The 24,667-nt window shown below is 44.2% G+C and overlaps 1 protein-coding gene across 1 annotated transcript in view; it reads left to right on the forward strand.

Moving 5' to 3' along the window:
* LOC138666518 (oocyte zinc finger protein XlCOF7.1-like) overlaps window positions 1-3,113 on the forward strand; it is a 196,296-nt gene extending 193,183 nt beyond the window's left edge. Inside the window, exon 18 of the mRNA XM_069754734.1 lies at window positions 1,406-3,113. Coding sequence (XP_069610835.1) covers window positions 1,406-2,613 — 1,208 coding nt within the window. The 3' untranslated portion in view covers window positions 2,614-3,113. The remainder of the gene's footprint in view (window positions 1-1,405) is intronic.
* Window positions 3,114-24,667: the final 21,554 nt, after the last annotated feature.

A 24,667-nucleotide genomic window follows, 5' to 3' on the forward strand; every position in this document is an offset into this window, starting at 1 on the left:
GGGCACATGTCAGGGTTAAGAAGAGAAGGAGCGCTACTTAGCTATATCAATGCAGATCTTGCTGGAATAGTTTGCAGACACAATGTATCTGGGGCACTGTTCATGGTCGCCTGGCATCTCAAAAGATAGGTCGCCATGAACCGTCTTTGCACTATACTCAGTTTTCCATAGGCCAGGAATTGCCTTGCTCATCACAATTTAACCCCTTTACATGGATCTAGACTTACACAGGAACCCGTACACTTGGGCCATGGTATTACCTTCCCTTTGGTGTGAGATTGCAAGAAGAATATTCAGGTAGTTGGGTCAGAACCAGGAGTGCAGAAAAAATACAAGATCAGAAGACACAATATTAGTCCATAAACGGGCCTGGGTCACAACAGGAAACAAATACACAAACCAGTAGATGAGTACAAAGGACTTAACAAGGCTGTATCTGGCAGCTTCCGGAAATATGCTTTGAGCTTTAGTAGGGTGTGGTGCTCTACAGGTACTACAGGTCCACGGAACCCTAATTTTAGTGGTTGGACTGAGCCTGTGCCACCCAGAGCTTCTGGTGCGGACGTCTCCTCCATTACCAGCGCTGCCTGGTGACAAAAACAGACATTGCAGGAGCAGAGGAGATGGGACACACCACATGCAGAAGGTCTAATAAAATAAAATGGCAGAAAACCGGAGCAGTAGAAATATTCATAAAGTGACTTAATTTTGGAAATTATAACCCTCAGTGAATATATCTATAGAAGTAGTGACTATTTTGACTCCACAGGCAGTTTCCAGAAATTAGCATGCAGCGGTTGTTGGAGAGTGAAAATTCCAAATATACCATATTGTTCCCCACCCATAGTGCCCAGATTGTGCTTCGGGAGACACGCACACTGTAAATTAAGTAGGTTCTTCTCATTACAGTAATGGCAAATACATGGATGCAAAATAAGATTTGGGAACACTGCAAGGCTCAGAAGCGTGAATGGGATTTTACTTTGAGAGGGTGGATATTTCTGGATTTGTTTATGGAAGCCATGTTGCTTTTCAAGAGCCTTTCAGCCAGTAGTATTTTGGAATTGTCTGTGTTTCCACTGACAAGATGATGAACCTGAGTGGGGCCTGGTTTTCTGTGTGATGAGTAGAAATTTTTATTGGTATTGTTTTCGCCTACATAACATTGTTTGCTGGCTTTTTATTCCATATTGGGGTGGCAGAATGAACAAACAGTTGAACACCACGCTCCACTGTTCATGCTATGAGGTGTTCTATTAGACTGTGAACTGTCATCGTCCTGGTAAATAATTAAATATTTTGACATAACTTGCCATTTTTGTGGATAGTTTAAGTAGAAATTTTCAAACATTTTAATTTTAAGGATATTTTATTCAAAAATAATAATTGGTTTTATTCTTGGCAGATGACTGTACAAAGAGATCAGGGGGAAAGCTGACATCTTCAATTTTCAAATCAAATGATCTTGAGATTCTACAAGATACAATTGAAGTGAATGCCATTACTCCAGATATACCATCATCCCTTCAAAGCAAAGATCTATCATCTAACCCTTTGAAACAGATCCTGTCTTCCGATTCATTACCGACTACTAAGAAAAATCAAAGTCGCAAAATAGGCATTAAAAAACAAATTGTTCCTAAAGTAAAGAAGTCATTTTCATGTTCAGAATCTGGAAATAGTTTTCCCGTTGAAAAGTCTTTTCTTAAACATCAAAAAAATCATACATTGGAGAATAGATTTTCTTGTTCCAAGTGTGGGAAATTTTATAATGAAAAATCAGATCTTGTTAGTCACCAGAGAGTTCACACAGTGGAGAAGCCATTTTCATGTTCAGAATGTGGGAAATGTTTTGCAAAGAAATCAAGTCTTATCAAACATCAGAGAACTCACACAGGGGAGAAGCCATTTTCATGTTCAGAATGTGGAAAACGTTTTACAGAGAAATCAAATCTTGTTAATCACCAGAGAACTCACTCTGGGGAGAAGCCTTTTTCATGTTCAGAATGTCGGAAATGTTTTACACAGAAATCAAATTTTGTTAGTCACCAGAGAATTCACACAGGGGAAAAGCCCTTTTCATGTTCAGAATGTGGGAAATGTTTTAACCGGAAATCAGATGTTGTTAAGCACCAGAGAATTCACACAGGGGAGAAGCCATTTTCATGTTCAGAATGTGGAAAATGGTTTAACCAGAAATCAGATTTTGTTAGTCACCAGAGAATTCACACTGGGGAGAAGCCTTTTTCATGTTCAGAATGTGGGAGATGTTTTGCACAAAAATCAAATTTTGTTAGCCACCAGAGAACTCACACAGGGGAGAAGCCTTTTTCATGTTCAGAATGTGAGAAATGTTTTAACTGGAAATCAGATCTTGTTATACACCAAAGAACCCACACAGGGGAGAAGCCTTTTTCATGTTCAGAATGTGGAAAATGTTTTACACAAAAATCTAATTTTGTTAATCACCAAAGAACTCACACAGGGGTGAAGCCATTTTCATGTTCAGAATGTGGAAAATGTTTTCTGTATAAATCAACTCTTCTTAGTCACCAGAGCAGTCACACAGGGGAGAAGCTTTATATTCGTAATGTGGGGAATGTTTTGCTTTGAAAGACACACTTTTAGCAAAAAAAAATCTTTTTAATAAGTGAGTGTGTTTTTTAGACTGGAGGCAGCTTCCTGTGACAGAGGAAACTGCTGAGTCATTGTCCTTCCTGATCACTGAAGGACTCTCTCCTTCATCCCCACACTTATCTAAAGGATTGGTGGAGAGCAGGAGAGGAAGGTACCAAGACCTGCACAGAGGCTGCACCTCTTGAATGAGCAGTTGAAGAACCTTCCACCCGACTAGCCCAAGGACATTTCAGATCATGTAACACTGCTTTACATATTTTCAAAAGCTGTCAGGTTCAGTTATGAAATGATCCATTTGTTAATGATTTTGACCTCCTGAATTCAAATCTGAAAAAGGCAATTTTTAGTTCTCTCTTGTTTCTATATGAATGAGTTTTCCTTTCAGTGCTACATATAATTGATGTATAAAAGTTTCAGTATTTTGAAACATTCTTACTTGTGCAAAAATAAAAATGCTGAATATCTTGTTATGCTAACCTTCTGATATTTATTTAGAGGAAACTTAGGAACAATTGGAATAACTAAAACACTATTATGAATTATAAACAGTTACAGAAATTGCACTACAAAATATGCTCTTGTACTCCTGCATCAGATCATCTCTTACAATTGTCCATCAGTAATCTGCAAGCATTGATGGATTCCATTTACCTTGATATCTTTTCTCCATAGCCGCCATATCTTGGTGAAATCTCCCACCGTGCTCATTGCTCACTGCTCTGCAGTTTTGTGGAAAAAAAGTCTAGATGCGAATGTAAGAAATGAATCTTTAAAAGGAACCTGTAAACAGGATTGTGCTGAGTAACCTACAGGCACTGTCAGGTTGGCGCCGTTATACTGATTAAAATAATACCTTGGTCTTAATTTTTGCTTGAGCTGTATATGTATATATCTACTATATAATTGTCTAAGGGTCACTACCGTCTTTCTGTCTGTCTTTCTGTCACAGATATACATTGGTCGCGGCCTCTATCTGTCATGGAATCCAAGTCGCTGATTGGTCTCGCCAGCTGCCTGTCATGGCTGCCGCGACCAATCAGCGACAGCCACAGTCCGATTAGTCCCTCCCTACTCCCCTGCAGTCAGTGCCCGGCGCCCGCTCCATACTCTCCGCAGTCACCGCTCACACAGGGTTAATGCCAGCGGTAACGGACCGCGTTATGCCGCGGGTAACGCACTCCGTTACCGCCGCTATTAACCCTGTGTGACCAAGTTTTTACTATTGATGCTGCCTATGCAGCGTCAATAGTAAAAGGATCTAATGTTAAAAATAATTAAAAAAAATAAAAAATCATTATATACTCACCATTTGCCGCCTTTCCCGCTCCTCGCGACGCTCTGGTAACCGCTCCATGCAAGCGGCAGTTTCCGGTGGCAAGGATGGTATGCGACAAGGACCTGCCATGACGTCACGGTCATGTGTGTCGGTCAGGTTTTTGAAATGTGGTCATGTGACCGCGACGTCATCACGGGTCCTGTGCTACCAACCCTGGGACCGGAAGCTGCCGAGTGCACCGCACACAGGCGGCATGACTACAAGGGCTCCGTCGGAAGGTGAGTATATTTTTATTTTTTAACCTGTGACATACGTGGCTGGGCAATATACTACGTGACTGGCCAATATACTACGTGGCTGGGCAATATACGACGTGGCTCTGTGCTGTATACTACGTCACTGGTCAATATACTACGTGGCTCTGTGCTGTATACTACGTAACTGGGCAATATACTACGTGACTGGGCAATATACTACGTGGCTGGGCAATATACTTCATGGCTGGGCAATATACTACATGGCTGGGGAGGGATACAGGTTATGGGGCTTTGTTATTGCTGTTTATTTGCCTTGTTAACTTTTGAAAATTTAATAAACAGAATTATAATTAAAAAAAATACTACGTGGCCGGGCAATATACTACGTGGCTGGGCAATATACTACGTGGTTGGGCAATATACTACGTGGTTGGGCAATATACTATGTGGTTGGGCAATATACTACGTGGTTGGACAATATACTACGTGGCTGGGCAATATACTACGTGGACTGTGCAATATACTACGTGGACATGCATATTCTAGAATACCCAATGCATTAGAATCGGGCCACCATCTAGTGTGTATATATATATATATATATACAGCCCTGGCAAAAATTAAGAGACCACTGCACAGTTTTATAAAAATCAGCTTCTCTACATGTCTGACAGCCATTCCATTCCAGTGTCAGTTGAATTCCAACCAGAGTACACCTCATTCTACCTAATGTGCTTCTGATTAGGTGATCACCTGAACCAAATCTTATTAAGCAAAGGGAAGTATAAAAAACCCTGCTGTGGTGTTCACAATCCTCTTGCAATAGGACAAGCTGGATGGCAAAACAAGTGCTTAGTAATATCGTAAAAGTAACAGTAATGAAAAAATAACTTTTAACCATGCCAAAGGAGTTGAAAAGAAAAGTCTTGAGTGAGGAAAAGACAGGCTCAATTTTGGCTTTACTAGCAGAGGGATACAGTAAGCATCATGTTGCCTCCATCCTTAAAATTTCTAAGACGGCAGTCATTACAACAAAGTCAAGCAGCAGACATTGGGGACAACAAAGCTACAGACCGGCAGAGGGCGAAAACGACTCTCCAGTGACCGGGATGACCGTCATCTTATTCAAATGTCACTCAGCAACCGCAGGATGACATCAAGTGACCTATAAAAGGAATGGCAAATAGCAGCTGGGGTGAAGTGCACGGCAAGAACAGTTCGTAACAGGCTCCAAGAGGCAGGGCTCTAGTCACGTAAAGGTAGAAAAAAAGCCTTTCATCAATGAGAAGCAAAGGAGAGCCATGCTGACGTTTGCCAAAGACCATAGGGATTGGACCATAGAGGACTGGAGTTAGGTAATCTCTGATGAGTCTAATTTTCAGCTTTGCCCAACACCTGATCATCTAATGGTCAGCCGGAGACCTGGAGAGGCATACAAGCCACAGTTTCTTGCACCCACTGTGAAATTTGGTGGAGGATCGGTGATGATCTGGGGATGCTTCAGGAAGGTTGGAATTGGACAGGTTAATCTTTTTTCGAGAAACGTATGAATCAAGCCACATGCAAGGTTATCCTGAAAAATCAGTTGATTCCTTCTACTCAGGCAATGTTCCCCAACTCTGAGGACTGTTTTTTCCAGCAGGACAATGCGCCATGCCACACAGCTAGGTCAATCAAGGTGTGGATGAAGGACCACATCAAATCCCTGTCATGGTCAACCCAATCTCCAGACCTGAACCCCATTGAAAATCTCTGGAATGTAATCAAGAGGAAGATGGATAGTCACAAGCCATCAAAGAAGAACAGTGTGAAAGACTGGTGGAAAGCATGCCAAGATACATGAAAGCTGTGATTAAAATCATGGTTATTCCACAAAATATAAAAGAACACTTAACATTTTACTCAAAAATATACCTATAAAGAAAATTGTCTAAGGGTTTTTCTGTATGTCTTTCTGTCTGTCTGTCCTGGAAATCCCACGTCCCTGAATGGTCGAGGCCGCCAGGCCTCGACCAATCAGCGACGGGCACAGCGACGATGATGTCATAAAGGACGTAGACATCCCGCGTCACTGACTGGTCGAGGCCGCCAGGCCTCGACCAATCAGCAACGGGCACAGCGACGATGATGTCATAAAGGACGTAGAAATCCCACGTTTCTGATTCAGCGACGGGCACAGTATCGACGTAGATGTCATAATGGTTGCCATGGCGACGATGATGTCATAAAGGTTGCGTCGACCAGTCAGCGACAGGCACAGTCTGCCGCGAATTCTGGAATCATCATTGTCCATATACTACGGGGACATGCATATTCTAGAATACCCGATGCGTTAGAATCGGGTCACAATCTAGTATATATATATATTCTAGGTTCTTCAAAGTAGCCACCTTTTGCTTTGATGATTGCTTTGCACACTCTTGGCATTCTCTTGATGAGCTTCAAGAGGAGGTCACCGGGAATTGTCTTCCAACAGTCTTGAAGGAGTTCCCAGGGATGCTTAGCACTTGTTGGCCCTTTTGCCTTCACTCTGCGGTCCAGCTCACTCCAAACCATCTTAATTGGGTTCAGGTCTGGTGACTGGACGCCAGGTCATCTGGCGTAGCACGCCATCACTCTCCCTATTGGTCAAATAGCCCTTACACAGCCTGAAGGTGTGTTTGGAGTCGTTGGGGTCATTGTCCTGTTGAAAAATAAATGATGGTCCAACTAAACGCAAACCAGATGGAATAGCATGCCGCTGCAAGATGCTGTGGTAGCCATGCTGGTTCAGTATGCCTTTAATTTTGAATAAATCCCCAACAGTGTCACCAGCAAAGCACTATCACACCTCCTTCTCCATGCTTCACGGTGGGAACCAGGCATGTAGAGTCCATCCATTCACCTTTTCTGCGTCGCACAAAGACACGGTGGTTGGAACCAAAGATCTCAAATTTGGACTCATCAGACCAAAGCACAGATTTCCACTGGTCTAATCTCCATTTCTTGTGTTCTTTAGCCCAAACAAGTCTCTTCTGCTTGTTGCCTGTCTTTAGCAGTGGTTTCCTTGCAGCTATTTTACCATGAAGGCCTGCTGCACAAAGTCTCTTCTTAACAGTTGTTGTAGAGATGTGTCTGCTGCTAGAACTCTGTGTGGCATTGACCTGGTCTCTAATCTGAGCTGCTATTAACCTGCGATTTCTGAGGCTGGTGACTCAGATAAACTTATCCTCAGAAGCAGAGGTGACTCTTGGTCTTCCTTTCCTGGGGCAGTCCTCATGTGAGCCAGTTTCTTTGTAGCGCTTGATGGTTTTTGCAACTGCACTTGGGGACACTTTCAAAGTTTTCCCAATTTTTCGGACTGACTGATCTTCATTTTTTAAAGTAATGATGGCCACTCGTTTTTCTTAGCTGCTTTTTTCTTGCCATAATACAAATTCTAACAGTATATTCAGTAGGACTATCAGCTGTGTATCCACCAGACTTCTGCACAGCACAACTGATGGTCCCAACCCAATATATAAGGCAAGAAATCCCACTTATTAAACCTGACAGGGCACACCTGTGAAATGAAAACCATTCCCGGTGACTACCTCTTGAAACTCATCAAGAGAATGCTAAGAGTGTGCAAAGCAGTCATCAAAGCAAAAGGTGGCTACTTTGAAGAACCTAGAATATAAGACATATTTTCAGTTGTTTCACACTTTTTTGTTAAGTATATAATTCCACATGTGTTAATTCATAGTTTTGATGCCTTCAGTGTGAATATATAATTTTCATGAAAATACAGTAAAATCTTTAAATGAGGTCAAAACTTTTGGTCTGTATATGTGTGTGTATATATATATATATATATATATATATATATATATATATATACTAGATTGTGGCCCGATTCTAACGCATCGGGTATTCTAGAATATGCATGTCGCCGTAGTATATGGACAATGATGATTCCAGAATTCGCGGCAGACTGTGCCCGTCGCTGATTGGTCGAGGCAACCTTTATGACATCGTTGCCATGGCAACCATCATGACATCTACATCGATACTGTGCCCGTCGCTGAATCAGAGACGCGGGATGTCTACGTCCTTTATGACATCATCGTCGCTGTGCCCGTCGCCTCGACCAATCAGAGACGCGGGATTTCCAGGACAGACAGACAGACGGAAAAAAAAATTTCTGATTGCAATCTTTTTCAGGAAGAAACTGAGTATTATCTGACAGAATTGCAGGGGTGTTAATACTTTTGGCCATGACTGTACATCTATATATATAATTGTCTAAGGGTTTTTCCGTCTGTCTGTCCTGGAAATCCCGCGTCTCTGGTCGAGGCCGCTAGGCCTCGACCAATCAGCAACAGGCACAGTATCGACGTAGATGTCATAATGGTTGCCATGGCGACGAAGATGTCATAAAGGTTGCCTCGACCAATCAGCGACGGGCACAGTCTGCCGCGAATTCTGGAATCATCATTGTCCATATATTACGGGGACATGCATATTCTAGAATACCCGATGCATTAAAATCGGGCCACAATCTAGTATATATATATGTAAGTCCATCCAAAGAGAGAAAGCAGAAAAAGGCAGCACTCACCGATCCATCATGAGAGGTAACTTTTATTGTCTCACATAAAAAAAAACATCACGGCCGGGGGTGCGATTGTGCAGAGTGCGGCAAGCCTGACGATGGCTGTTTCTCATCCTCCTGGCGCTTCCACGGGTCAGTGAGTGAGCGTCCAGGGAGACGGAGGAAGTAGGTGCATGGAGGTAAGATCCCTTCCCCCACCATCAAAACTACCTCGCCCCACCTGGCGCTACACTCACAAAATACATTAAAAACAACTTAAAAACAAGAGTAACTTATTATGCACTAATCACTTGTAACAAATAGCGTTCTGGACCATGAACAATACATATGGACAATACTACATGTTAATTATTGAACGCCAACTAGCGCCCTTCTCTCTGATCCCATTAACCTTGATCACATTTGGATTAACCATGAAACCAACGGGCTGTTAGCTATTTGAAACCGCATCTTCTAAATGACAATATCGTAAGGGAAAACCTTTATGATCATCTTATATACTCAATTCTACCAAGAAAAGGTGTTATGACCCGGTGGTCAGGACAATAATGGACCTGGTGGTTAAGAGCACACGGAATGACCTGATAGTCACTGATAATAAAGGACGAGCTCTGGGACGTGGGAACTCTGCTGACCGCAATCCCTAAACCTATCAACCACACTAGAAATAGCCGTGGATTGCGCCTAACGCTCCCTATGCAACTCGGCACAGCCTAAGAAACTAGCTAGCCCTGAAGACAGAAAAATAAAGCCTACCTTGCCTCAGAGAAATTCCCAAAGGAAAAGGCAGCCCCCCACATATGACTGTGAGTAAAGATGAAAATACAAACACAGAGATGAAATAAAGTAAGCAAAGTGAGGCCCGACTTACTGAACAGACCGAGGATAGGAAAGGTTACTTTGCGGTCAGCACAAAAACCTACAAAAAGACCACGCAGAGGGCGCAAAAAGACCCTCTGCACCGACTCACGGTGCGGAGGCGCTCCCTCTGCGTCCCAGAGCTTCCAGCAAGCAAGACAACAAATTAAATAGCAAGCTGCACAGAAAAATAGCAAACCAAAGAAATACAGGCTGGAACTTAGCTTCTGATGGGAAGACAGATCACAAGAACGATCCAGGAGTGAACTAGACCAATACTGGAACATTGACAGGTGGCCTGGAGCAAAGATCTAAGTGGAGTTAAATAGAGCAGCAGCTAACGAATTAACCTCGTCACCTGTGAAAGGAACTCAGAAACACCCACCAGAGGAAGTCCATGGACAGAACCAGCCGAAGTACCATTCATGACCACAGGAGGGAGCCCGACAACAGAATTCACAACAGTACCCCCCCCCCTTGAGGAGGGGTCACCGAACCCTCACCAGAGCCCCCAGGCCGACCAGGATGAGCCAAATGAAAGGCACGAACCAGATCGGCAGCATGAACATCAGAGGCAAAAACCCAGGAATTATCTTCCTGACCATAACCCTTCCACTTGACCAGGTACTGGAGTTTTCGTCTCGAAACACGAGAATCCAAAATCTTCTCCACCACATACTCCAACTAACCCTCAACTAACACCGGGCCAGGAGGATCAATGGATGGAACCACAGGCGCCACGTATCTCCGCAATAACAACCTATGGAACACATTATGGATGGCAAAAGAAGCAGGAAGGGCCAAACGAAATGACACAGGATTGATAACCTCAGAAATCTTATACGGACCAATGAAACGAGGCTTAAACTTAGGAGAGGAAACCTTCATAGGAACATAATGAGACGACAACCAAACCAAATCCCCAACACGAAGTCGGGGACCCACACAGCGCCTGCGGTTAGCGAAACGTTGAGCCTTCTCCTGGGACAATGTCAAATTGTCCACCACATGAGTCCAAATCTGCTGCAACCTATCCACCACAGTATCTACACCCGGACAGTCTGAAGACTCAACCTGCCCTGAAGAGAAACGAGGATGGAAACCAGAATTGCAGAAAAACGGCGAAACCAAAGTAGCCGAGCTGGTCCGATTATTAAGGGCGAACTCAGCCAACGGCAAAAAATACACCCAATCATCCTGATCAGCAGAAACAAAGCATCTCAGATATGTTTCCAAAGTTTGATTAGTTCGTTCGGTTTGGCCATTACTCTGAGGATGGAAAGCCGAGGAAAAAGACAAATCAATGCCCATCCTAGCACAAAAGGATCGCCAAAACCTTGAAACAAACTGGGAACCTCTGTCAGAAACGATGTTCTCCGGGATACCATGTAAACGAACCACATGCTGGAAAAATAATGGCACCAAATCAGAGGAGGAAGGCAATTTAGACAAAGGTACCAAATGGACCATCTTAGAAAAGCGATCACAAACCACCCAAATGACCGACATCTTTTGAGAGACGGGGAGATCCGAAATAAAATCCATAGAAATATGCGTCCAGGGCCTCTTCGGGACCGGCAAGGGCAAAAGCAACCCACTAGCACGAGAACAGCAGGGCTTAGCCCGAGCACAAGTCCCACAGGACTGCACAAAAGAACGCACATCCCGCGACAAAGATGGCCACCAGAAGGATCTAGCCACCAAATCTCTGGTACCAAAGATTCCAGGATGCCCAGCCAACACTGAACAATGAATCTCAGATATAACTCTACTAGTCCATCTATCAGGGACAAACAGTTTCTCCGCTGGGCAACGGTCAGGTCTATCAGCCTGAAATTTTTGCAGCACCCGGCGCAAATCAGGGGAGATGGCAGACAAAATTACCCCCTCTTTGAGAATACCCGCCGGCTCAGGAACACCCGGAGAGTCAGGCACAAAACTCCTTGACAGGGCATCAGCCTTCACATTCTTAGAGCCCGGAAGGTACGAAACCAAAAAATCAAAACGGGAGAAAAATAACGACAATCGAGCCTGTCTCGGATTCAACCGTTTGGCAGACTCAAGATAAGTCAAATTCTTGTGATCTGTCAAGACTACCACGCGATGCTTGGCTCCTTCCAGCCAATGACGCCACTCCTCGAATGCCCACTTCATGGCCAACAATTCACGATTACCAACATCATAGTTACGCTCAGCAGGCGAAAACTTTCTAGAAAAGAAAGCACATGGCTTCATCACCGAGCCATCAGAACTTCTTTGCGACAAAACAGCCCCTGCTCCAATCTCAGAAGCATCAACCTCAACCTGAAACGGAAGCGAAACATCTGGCTGGCACAACACAGGGGCAGAAGAAAAACTACGCTTCAACTCCTGAAAAGCCTCTACAGCCGCAGAAGACCAATTGACCACATCAGCACCCTTCTTGGTCAAATCAGTCAACGGTTTAGCAAAAGTAGAAAAATTAGCGATGAAGCACCGATAAATATTAGCAAAGCCCAGGAACTTTTGCAGGCTCTTCACAGATGTCGGCTGAGTCCAATCGTAAATGGCGTGGACTTTAACAGGGTCCATCTCGATAGTAGAAGGGGAAAAAATGAACCCCAAAAATGAAACCTTCTGAACTCCAAAGAGACACTTTGACCCCTTCACAAACAAGGAATTCGCACGAAGGACCTGGAACACCATTCTGACCTGCTTCACATGAGACTCCCAATCATCCGAAAAGACCAAAATATCATCCAAATACACAATCAGGAATTTATCCAGGTACTCTCGGAAGATGTCATGCATAAAGGACTGAAATACTGATGGAGCATTGGAAAGCCCGAATGGCATAACCAGGTACTCAAAATGGCCCTCGGACATATTAAATGCTGTTTTCCATTCATCACCTTGCTTAATACGCACAAGATTATACGCCCCTCGAAGATCTATCTTGGTGAACCAACTAGCCCCTTTAATACGAGCAAACAAATCAGACAGCAACGGCAAAGGATACTGAAATTTGACTGTAATTTTATTAAGAAGGCGGTAATCAATACAAGGTCTCAAAGAACCATCCTTCTTGGCCACAAAAAAGAACCCTGCTCCTAACGGTGATGGCGACGGGCGAATATGGCCTTTCTCCAAGGATTCCTTTATATAACTCCGCATAGCGGCGTGTTCTGGCACAGATAAATTGAACAATCGGCCCTTAGGAAACTTACTACCAGGAATCAAATTAATTGCACAATTGCAATCCCTATGAGGAGGTAGGGCACTGGCTTTGGGCTCATCAAATACATCCCGATAATCCGACAAAAACTCTGGAACTTCAGAAGGAGTGGAAGACGAAATAGCCAAAATGGAACATCACCATGTACCCCCTGGCAACCCCAGCTGGACACAGACATAGATTTCCAGTCCAATACTGGATTATGAACCTGTAGCCATGGCAACCCCAAAACGACCACATCATGCAGATTATGCAACGCCAGAAAGCGGATATCCTCCTGATGTGCAGGAGCCATGCACATGGTCAATTGGGTCCAATACTGAGGCTTATTCTTGGCCAAAGGCGTAGCATCAATTCCTCTCAATGGAATAGGATGCTGCAAGGGCTCCAAGAAAAAACCACAGCGCCTAGCATACTCCAAGTCCATCAAATTCAGGGCAGCGCCTGAATCCACAAATGCCATAACAGAATAGGATGACAAAGAGCAAATCAGAGTAACAGACAATAGAAATTTAGACTGTACCATACCAATGGTGGCAGACCTAGTGAACCGCTTAGTGCGCTTATGACAATCGGAGATAGCATGAGTGGATTCACCACAGTAAAAACACAGCCCATTCCGACGTCTGTGTTCTTGCCGTTCAGCTCTGGTCAAAGTCCTATCACATTGCATAGGCTCAGGCCCATGCTCGGATAGTACCGCCAAATGGTGCACAGCTTTACGCTCACGCAAGCGTCGATCGATCTGAATGGCCAAGTACATAGACTCATTCAGACCAGCAGGCATGGGAAACCCCACCATGACATCCTTAAGGGCTTCAGAGAGACCCTTTCTGAAGATTGCTGCCAGGGCACATTCATTCCACTGAGTGAACACAGACCACTTTCTAAACTTCTGACAATATATCTCCGCTTCATCCTGACCCTGACACAGAGCCAGCAAAATTTTCTCTGCCTGATCCACTGAATTAGGTTCGTCATAAAGCAATCCAAGCGCCAGGAAAAACGCATCAACATCACGCAATGCCGGATCTCCTGGTGCAAGGGAAAATGCCCAGTCTTGAGGGTCACCTCGTAACAAAGAAATAATGATCTTTATTTGTTGAACAGGGTCACCTGAGGAGCGAGGTTTCAAGGCAAGAAACAATTTACAATTATTTTTGAAATTCAAGAACTTAGATCTATCACCAAAAAAACAAATCAGGAATAGGAATCCTAGGCTCTGACATCGGATTCTGAACTACAAAATCTTGAATGTTTTGTATCCTTGTAGTGAGATTATCCATCCAAGAGGACAGACCTTGAATGTCCATGTTTACACCAGTGTCCTGAACCACCCAGAGGTAAAGGGGAAAATTGAGACAAAACACACTGCAAAGAAAAAAAAATGGTCTCAGAACTTCTCTTATCCCTCTATTGAGATGCATTAGTACTTTGGGCCACCTGTACTGTTATGACCTGGTGGTCAGGACAATAATGGACCTGGTGGTTAAGAGCACACGGAATGACCTGATAGTCACTGATAATAAAGGACGAGCTCTGGGACGTGGGAACTCTGCTGACCGCAATCCCTAAACCTATCAACCACACTAGAAATAGCCGTGGATTGCGCCTAACGCTCCCTATGCAACTCGGCACAGCCTAAGAAACTAGCTAGCCCTGAAGACAGAAAAATAAAGCCTACCTTGCCTCAGAGAAATTCCCAAAGGAAAAGCCAGCCCCCCACATATAATGACTGTGAGTAAAGATGAAAATACAAACACAGAGATGAAATAGATTAAGCAAAGTGAGGCCCGAACTACTGAACAGACCGAGGATAGGAAAGGTTACTTTGCGGTCAGCACATAAACCTACAAAAAGACCACGCAGAGGGCGCAAAAAGACCCTCCGCACCGACTCACGGTGCGGAGGCGCTCCCTCTGCGTCCCAGAGCTTCCAGCAAGCAAGACAACAAATTAAATAGCAAGCTGGACAGAAAAATAGCAAACCAAAGAAATACAAGCTGGAACTTAGCTTTTGATGGGAAGACAGGTCACAAGAACGATCCAGGAGTGAACTAGACCAATACTGGAACATTGACAGGTGGCCTGGAGCAAAGATCTAAGTGGAGTTAAATAGAGCAGCAGCTAACGAATTAACCTCGTCACCTGTGAAAGGAAGCTCAGAAACACCCACCAGAGGAAGTCCATGGACAGAACCAGCCGAAGTACCATTCATGACCACAGGAGGGAGCCCGACAACAGAATTCACAACAAAAAGGTATCCATTAATGACTTACATTATGTAAAAACTATATCAATGGGGAGCTTCTATCTAAACTAGCTCATACCACAAATATATCTATACCTGCTCACAGGAAAATTGACATGTCTATCCGATCGTTTAACCCTAAAGGGCCCATAGCCCGTGTATCCATGATCCATATAGCTTCCCTCCTTAGCAATATATTGTGCAAATTCCCTCCTCGACTAGGGAGGGTTACTTTTTCAATTCCAGCAAATCTCATAACAGAAGGGTCTCCTCTGTGGGTATCATGAATATGATCGATTAGTCTCGGTACTCCTTTCTTGGTAGTAATTGATCTGAAATGTTCTCGGAACCGCATATAAAGGCATCGAATCGTCTTACCTATATAGAATCATCCACACTCGCAAGAAACCACATATATGACGTACTTAGTTTTATAAGATATAAACTCGTTAACCGTATGCCTTATAGGGCTAATATTTAAATCTTGTCCTGTGACATGATACTGGCAATAGGAGCAGTGACCGCACTGATGGTTCCCCCTGGGTGCATTTCTTTCTAGCCAATTATTATTGTCTATTAATACTCGATTACGAACTAGTATATCTTTTAATCTTGTACTGCGCTTACTGGAAATCAGCGGGCCTCTACTTACAATTTCACCCAGATCTCTATCCCTTTCCAAAAGGTGCCAGTTCTTTCTAATTACGGACCGTATTTGTTGGTCCATAGGACCGTACTGAAAGCAAAATGTAAACTGCTTAAAACCTGGGCCTTTCTTCTTTTTTACTTTATTCTCATTTAAAGTCCTCGTCATAGCAGTCTGCAATACTGCCGAGGGATAACCCCTTCTTTTTAAACGCTGACATAGTTCTCCTGCCTGAGATTCAAAATCCTCTGTTGTGCTATTTACTTTGTGTACCCGTAACAATTGGCTGTATGGCAACGATTGTTTTGTTTGGGGTGGGTGGTAACTATTGAAATGAAGCACTGAATTGGATGCAAGTGGTTTGCGGTACAGGGACGTGCTTAAGACATTCTCTTTGACTTCCACGGTTACGTCCAAAAAATCAAGTTTTGAACCTCCAAAAATGAACGTGAACGCCATGTTGGACTCATTATTATTTAAATGTTCCACAAATCGATTGAAATCATCCTCCAAACCATCCTACACAAAAAAAATATCGTCCACATATCTACAGTAGAATTTAATGTGCTTAAGAAAGATATTGTTAGTGGTATATATATATTGTTCTTCAAATAAGCCCAAAAACAGATTTGCGAACGTACATGCTGTCGGAGTTCCCATTGCCGTACCAACTGCCTGGATGTACCATTGGTTCAAAAATGTGAACGCATTATGCGTCAAAATAAATTTAAGTCCTGCACAGACAAATTCACAAAATTTTCACTACAATCCGTGGTACTTAATATCTTTTTTACAAACTAAAACTAAGTACGTCATATATGTGTTTTTTTGCGAGTGTGTGAGATTCTATATAGGTAAGACGATTCGATGCCTTTATATGCGGTTCCGAGAACATTTCAGATCAATTACTACCAAGAAAGGAGTACCGAGACTAATCGATCATATTCATGATACCCACAGAGGAGACCCTTCTGTTATAAGATTTGCTGGAATTGAAAAAGTAACCCTCCCTAGTTGAGGAGGGGATTTACACAATATATTGCTAAGGAGGGAAGCTAGATGGATCATGGATACACGGGCTATGGGCCCTTTAGGGTTAAACGATCGGATAGACATATCAATTTTCCTGTGAGCAGGTATAGATATATTTGTGGTATGAGCTAGTTTAGATAGAAGCTCCCCATTGATATCGTTTTTACATAATGTAAGTAATTAATAGATACCTTTTCTTGGTAGAATTGAGTATATAAGATGATCATAAAGGTTTTCTGTTATGGTCTGGTGATTGAGGATCGACATGCGACTAGCTATGAGCAGGTGGTAACTATACTGACCGCAGTCCCTAAGCTCAACGCAACACTAGAAGTAGCCGTGGAATGCTCCTAACTCTCCCTAGGCATCTCGTCACAGCCTAAGAGCTAACTACCCCTAAAGAAAGAAGCAGGAAAACTATCTTGCCTCAGAGAAAATCCCCAAAGGATAGTTTAGCCCCCCACAAATAATTACTGTGAGAGGAGAAGGAAATGAAACAATATTTAGCACAGGAGGCCACTTCTAGCTAGATAGAAATAGTACAGGACAGAACGCTGTGCGGTCAGTAAAAAAAAACTAGAAAAAGTCCACCGCAGAGAAATGCAAAAATCTCCACACCTGACTAAAGGTGTGGAGGGCAAACTCTGCTGCCCAGAGCTTCCAGCTTAGCTGAATAGATCCATACTGATAAGCTGGACAAATGAGCAAAACATAGAAAGTGCTGAACAACAAAGTCCACAACAAGTGAACTGCAAAAGAACAAGCAAGGACTTAGCTTTGCTGAACTGGTCAGAGAGTCAGGAAAATCCAAAGAGCAATAACTCCAGGCTGGAACAATTGACAACTGGCATTGAATGAGGGATAAGGCCAGACTAATATAGCAGAGCCAGAAAGACGATCAGTGAAAACAGCTGCAGAAGATAAATCCAAGAAGCAGCCATACCACTCAAAACCACAGGAAAGAGGCCAAGAGCAGAACTCACAAAAATGCTACTTACAACCACCGGAGGGAGCCCAAGAGCGGAATTCACAACAGTAACCCCCCCTTGAGGAGGGGTCACCGAACCCTCACCAGAGCCCCCAGGCCGATCAGGACGAGCCAAATGAAAAGCACGAACCAAATCGGCGGCATGAACATCGGAGGCAACAACCCAAGAATTATCCTCCTGGCCATAACCCTTCCACTTGACAAGATACTGAAGCTTCCGCCTCGAAAAACGAGAATCCAAAATTTTCTCAACCACATATTCCAACTCTCCCTCAACCAACACCGGGGCAGGAGGATCAACAGAAGGAACAACGGGCACCACATATCTCCGCAACAAAGATCTATGAAAAACACTGTGGATGGCAAAAGAGGCTGGAAGGGCCAAACGAAAAGACACAGGATTGATAATCTCAGAAATCTTATAAGGACCAATAAACCGAGGCTTGAACTTAGGGGAAGAAACCTTAATAGGAACATGACGAGAGGACAGCCAAACCAAATTCCCCACACAAAACCGAGGACCAACACACCGACGGCGGTTAGCAAAACGCTGACCCTTTTCCTGGGACAACGTCAAATTGTCTACCACATGAGTCCAAATCTGCTGTAACCTGTCCATCGCAGAATCTACATCAGGACAATCAGAAGGCTCAACCTGCCCTGAAGAAAAACGAGGATGGAAACCAAAATTACAAAAGAAAGGCGAAACCAAAGTAGCCGAACTAGCCCGATTATTTTTTTAACCATTCAATTTTTATTGAGAAAACAGAGTACAATTAAAATGCAACATGGGAAGGAAAAAGGGGGAGGGAGGAGGAGGGGAAGAGGCAGACATAAATGTAAATATCCACGATCAAGAATGAAACAAAAAAAAATTACAATACATGGGCGCATACATAGCTATGATATCAAACAATTGAGTCAGCTGGCAGAAGAAGGGGGATGGTGGTCAGGCGAGGAAATAATGGGTGAGGAGACCCAAGGGTCCCACCACGTAAGGACCTTATTCTTTTTTGCAAGACAGTCCGCAGTAATCGACTCATAACTAAAGTGCAGATTAATTTTGGATATCAATTCAGGTCTGGAGGGAATATTAGAAGATTTCCAATGCTTTGCAATACATTGTCGGGCCGCCACAAGAATATTAGAAATAATGGGTTGAAGGGAAGATGGGAAGTCCAAGAGAGATATACCCAATATTGCTAAAGGGCCAGTTAGGTTGATAGGAAGATGGGTCACCTCTGAAAGAATCGCTTAAACCTGACGCCAAAATATTTGCACACTAGGGCAACTCCACCATACATGAGCCAGCGAACCAGAAACACCACAATTTTTCCAGTATAATGGGGAAGAGGAGGGATAAAATTTAGCTAATTTAACAGGAGTGAAGTACCATAGGAGCTGAATTTTTTTGCTTTGTTCGAGGTGACCAAGACACGAAGAGAATTTGGAAGGATGCAGCATAGCCATGCTCCAATCCTCCTGGGAAGCCTCGAATGCAAGGGCACCCTCCCAAGTGGACATAAATGGGAGTCTCTCAGAGAAATCATGGGAGAGGAGGGATTTATAAATGATGGAAATGCCATGATCAATCCACGTGTTTGGTCTGAAAAATCTGTGGATTGGGGTCTCCATGCCCAGGGGGGACACGGCCACACCGAAGGAGTTACAATGTTTAAGGAGGCTACGAATTTGGAAATACTGAAAAAAAGCCCTAGGAGGCAAGTTATAGCGAGCAGTGAGGTCCGCAAATGATCTCAGGCCCGACTCATTATAGAGATCATTCACTCGGTGTATTCCGCAGTCCCCCCAGGCAGAGAGAGACAAACCATCTATTGCGTATTCTAATGCTTGAATAGAGACGTAGTCAAATATAAAAGGGAGGTAAGTAGGGCAGAGACTTGTCCAGACCTTAGTGGCGGAGCAAATTGTTTTAAGAGGGGAGCTCCGACTGGGCGGCTGGAGCAAACAGATCTCCAGCAAAAGTTTGAGGGAACCCCTAGGGGCAAAGCACGACTCAATATGGATCCACTGGAGGGAGGAGTTCCCCTCCCACCAAATCTTAAGGGGGTCTAGGAGAGCAGCTTTGTGGTAAAGGTGGATATTAGGGGCACCAAGACCTCCCCTGGCATATGGGAGAGACATTAGAGAGCGTTTTATTCTATGTGGCTTGTTATTCCAAATAAAACGGTCAATAATTGCTTGAAAAGCAGAGAGGTACTTAGAGGGGATAGCGAAGGGGAGGCATCTAAAAAGATATATAAGTTTAGGGAGAATTAACATCTTAGACGTTTGTATCCTAGCCATCCAGGATAGATGAGAGCAGGCAAGCTGGTCAATTTCTTTTTTAATTTCGTGGAGGGTTGAATCACAGTTAAGGCGAACAATGTTTTTAATATGGGTAATTTGAATACCTAGATAAGTGAATCCGAGCGGAGACCATATAAAAGGGTAAATATTTTGGATTTGAAGTTGGAGAGAGGAAGAGATAAATAGGGGAAAAATTGTGGACTTGGACAGATTTAGTTTATAATGGGAGGCTTCAGCAAATTGCGTAAGAATGGAAGACACTGCAGATAGTGACTGTAGAGGAGCAGAGCAAGACAACACCACATCGTCGGCGTAGAGGCCAATTTTGTGTTCCTGACTTCCCACCATTACCCCCCTAATGTCAGGGCATTGCCTCACCGCAGCCGCCAGGGGCTCCATGACTAAAGCAAAGATGATGGGGGAGAGGGGGCAACCCTGCCGGGTCCCATTTGAAATAGAAAATATACGGGATTTAAAGCCGGCTGAGCGAACTGAGGCACAAGGATTGGAATACAAAGCCATAATAGCTGAAAAAATCTGGCCAATAAGACCAAATTTGTGCAATGTAGATGCTATATAGCCCCAGTGCACCCGATCGAACGCCTTTTCCGCGTCGAGAGATAGGAACACACTGGGGAGGCTCCGCCTCTCCACCACATCCAGCAGGTCGATCAAGCGTCTCGTACCATCTCTAGTTTGCCTACCCGGGACAAACCCAACCTGGTCCGAGTGAACCAAGGATGGGAGCACCGACAATAACCTATTGGCCCAGACCTTAGCATATATCTTTACATCACAATTTAGAAGGGCGATGGGACGAAAATTGCCAGGAGAGGTCATAGGTTTCCCAGGTTTAGGAAGTGTCGAAATACAAGCCTCCAGACCCTCTCTCTCAATAGTACCCATAGAGCGCCAGTAGTTAAATAAACGAATGAGAAAAGGAGAGAGGATAGTGAGAAAATGAGAGTAGTATGAGAAGGAAAAGCCGTCTGGACCCGGGGCAGAGCGTTTTTTGGCCTCTTTGATTATTTGGGAGATTTCAATTGCTTCTATAGGGCCGTTAAGGAGCGACAACTGCTCCGGATTAACAGTGGGGAGATTCGCTTTATTAAAAAAAGCGTTAATTGAGTCCTGAGAAGGTTGAGGAGTATTTACGTCAGAATCTAGGTTATATAATGAGGAGTAGTATGAGGCAAATTCTTCAGCAATATGAATTGGGTTGTAAATCCGAGAACCATCTGACTTAAGAAGATAAGCAATTTTGGTTTGGGCTTCTTTTTTTTTAACGCGTTTAGCTAGTAAGGCGCCTGCCCTGTCACCCATGGAGTAGAATTTGGCTTTCGATTTCCTGAGCGAATTTTCTGCTCTATGGAGGAGGAGCTGGCGAAGGCGCAGGCGTGCATCAGAAAGATTGGAAAATAATTGAGGGGAGGGGCAGGCTTTGTGGCAAGACTCCAGCCGGGCCACTTCAGCCAAGGCAGATTGAAGATTTAAGTTATACTTGCGTTTAGCTGTCGCAGCCATCTTAATGAAAAGGCCACGAGCCACTGCCTTGTGAGCGAACCAGAGGGAGTCCTCACGCACATCCGCCGAGTCATTAAAGGCAAAGAATTCCTGCAAAGAGTTTTCAATTAGTGTAGAGTTCGCTTGCTCAGAGAGAAGGTGGTCATTAAGGCGCCAGTGTGAAGGGGGTCTGATTGCAAGAGGGTCTTCTAGGGAGACTGACACAGGAGCATGATCAGACCAAGTGATATTACCTATATTTGCAGACATTCAGTGGGGGAGAGCGACATCATCTACTAAAATATAATCAATTCTCCTGTAAGAACCGTGACGAGGGGACCAAAATGTGTAGTCTCTCTCATTACAATGGAGATATCTCCAGATATCGTGTAAATTGTAGGAGCTAATCAGCTGGGCCGCATCACCCCTGGCCACGGCCGACGATGAACAGTCCAGATTCTTGGATACTGGAATGTTGAAGTCTCCGGCAACTAATTTATGACCATGCTGATAATTACCTAAGATTTGAAATAAATTATTTAGAAATTTAACCTGACCAAAATTTGGGCCATACACAGAGGCAATGGTGTAAGGGGTATTGTTGATTAAACATAAAATTATAATGTATCTGCCCGCAGGGACGGCTGTAGAACTAATTAGCTGGAAAGAGTTAGCCTTGCTAAAAAAAATTGCCACCCCAGCCTTTTTGGTCTTCCCATTCGCAAAAAATTGGTGGGGGTATAGATTCGAATACATTCTTATATTGTCCCGTTCTAGTAAATGAGTCTCCTGTAAGCATATAATATCGTGTTTGGATTTAGCGAGCTGACGCCAGACAATCGATCTCTTACCAGGGGAGTTGAGGCCGTTAACATTAATAGAATATAAAGAAACACTCATTGTAATATGTTACACAATTTGCTGAAGAAGATATGCAAACCCATTACCCACAAAAAAAGCATAAACATGTCGTGGGATACCTCGCAAACTCCATCTGCGACGAGGGTGGGGGGGGAGAGGGAAAGGAGGTGGGAGAGGGAGGGAAGGGGGAGAAGGGAAAAACAAACATACAAAATCCAAACATTTAAACAAGGGAACATCCAGGGAAATCCTGAGTCCGAGGTGAAAATAGAAAACAGTTCACCAATGGGGCAATATGCTGAGCGGAGTCCTGCCAGGAACCAGCCTCAGCAAAAACTCAGCAATCAAAAAGAAGAGAAAAAAAAAAAAAAAAACGAGAACTAGAACTGAGTGGGAAAAAGGAAAAAATAAATTCTTCCAGCCAGGAAATTGTTAAAATAGACACTTCAGGCGACCTTCCAGTCAGGGGTAATACGGCGTCTCCGGGGACCAGATCCTCCAGGTTTGGTGGAAGCAGAGGCAGGAGTGGGCGCAGGAGGGTCAAAACCCCATTGGGACAGGGTCTTGGCTGCTTGCGACGGGGATAGGCACGTGGTAAATGAACCGTCTTTACGAATGCAAAGTTTGGTGGGGAAACCCCAGCGGTATAATATACCCTTTTCCCTCAGGATTGAGGTGTATGGTGCAAAAGCCCTGCGGAGGGCTAGAGTTCCTGGAGACAGATCAGGGAAAACTGCAATGGTAGCAAATCGTTCAGGTAGCGACGGCTTCGATCTTAGTGCTTGCAGAAATTCCTCCTTCATAACAAAAAAATGGATGCGAGCTAGTACATCTCTGGGTACCGCAGGGTCAAGGCCTGAGGGTTTAGGGATCCGATGAATACGGTCGATCACAACGTCATCTTTGGAATAAAGTGGGAGAACAGATATGACAAAGTCTTGTAGAAAGGCTCTGAGATCATCAGCCCCAATTGATTCAGCAATGCCTCTTAGTTTCACATTATTTCTCCTGGATCTTCTTCCAAATCCAGGGTTTTAGCATGAGTTTTGGTAACAAGCAGCTGCAGGTTATCATGAGCTTCCCACAAATCATTGTGAGAAGCTACCAGTTTGGACATTTTATTTTCAAGATGATCCGTGCGGCCTCCCAGCTCCTCCACCTCCCCCCTGAGCTCTGCCATCATGGAACGCATATCCTCCTGCAGGGAGGTACGGAGGTCACCAAGCATGTCTCTGAGCAGCGCTGCTGTAACTGGAGCCTCTGAGAGATCAGCTGCTGCTGTGCTTGAGGCAGAAGACTGAGAGCCTCGGCGTGCAGCTCTGGAGGATCTAGGAGAAAGCGGCGCCATCTTGGGCCTCTGAGGCTGCTGAGGGGTGGCTGCAAAGAAGTCCACAATGCGCCTGGAAGGGTCCCCTGCGCCGGCTTTAGATTTCCCCATACACTCACCGAACGGTAAGGAGCAGGAGTGGGGAGTTCTGGAGGAGAAAGCACCATCTGTGCACTGCTGTGTGCCGCTTTATGAGTCCTGGGAATGGAGCTCCCACACTATGCAACCTGCACCATCAGAAGTCAGGCCACGCCCCCAACATGCCCGATTATTAAGGGCAAACTCGGCCAACGGCAAGAAAGTCACCCAATCATCCTGATCAGCAGACAAAAAACATCTCAAATAGGTCTCCAAGGTTTGATTAGTTCACTCAGTTTGACCATTTGTCTGAGGATGGAACGCCGAAGAAAAAGACAAATCTATACCCATCCTAGCACAAAAGGCCCGCCAAAACCTGGAAACAAACTACGAACCTCTGTTAGACAAAATATTCTCCGGAATGCCATGCAAACGAACCACATGTTGGAAAAACAATGGAACCAAATCAGAGGAGGAAGGCAATTTAGGCAAAGGTACCAAGTGGACCATTTTAGAGAACCGGTCACAAACCACCCAGATAACAGACATCCTCTGGGACACAGGAAGATCTGAAATAAAATCCATAGAAATATGCGTCCAAGGCCTCTCCGGGACGGGCAAAGGTAAAAGCAACCCACTAGCGCGGGAACAGCAAGGCTTAGCCCGGGCACAAGTCCCACAGGACTGCACAAAAGAACGCACATCCCGCGACAATGAAGGCCACCAAAAGGACCTAGCAACCAAATCTCTGGTACCAAAAATCCCAGGATGACCGGCCAACACAGAACAATGGACCTCAGAAATTACCTTACTTGTCCATCTATTAGGAACAAACAGCTTCCCCACAGGACAGCGGT

Source organism: Ranitomeya imitator, chromosome 2, assembly GCF_032444005.1.
Source record: "Ranitomeya imitator isolate aRanImi1 chromosome 2, aRanImi1.pri, whole genome shotgun sequence".
NCBI lineage: Eukaryota > Metazoa > Chordata > Amphibia > Anura > Dendrobatidae > Ranitomeya > Ranitomeya imitator.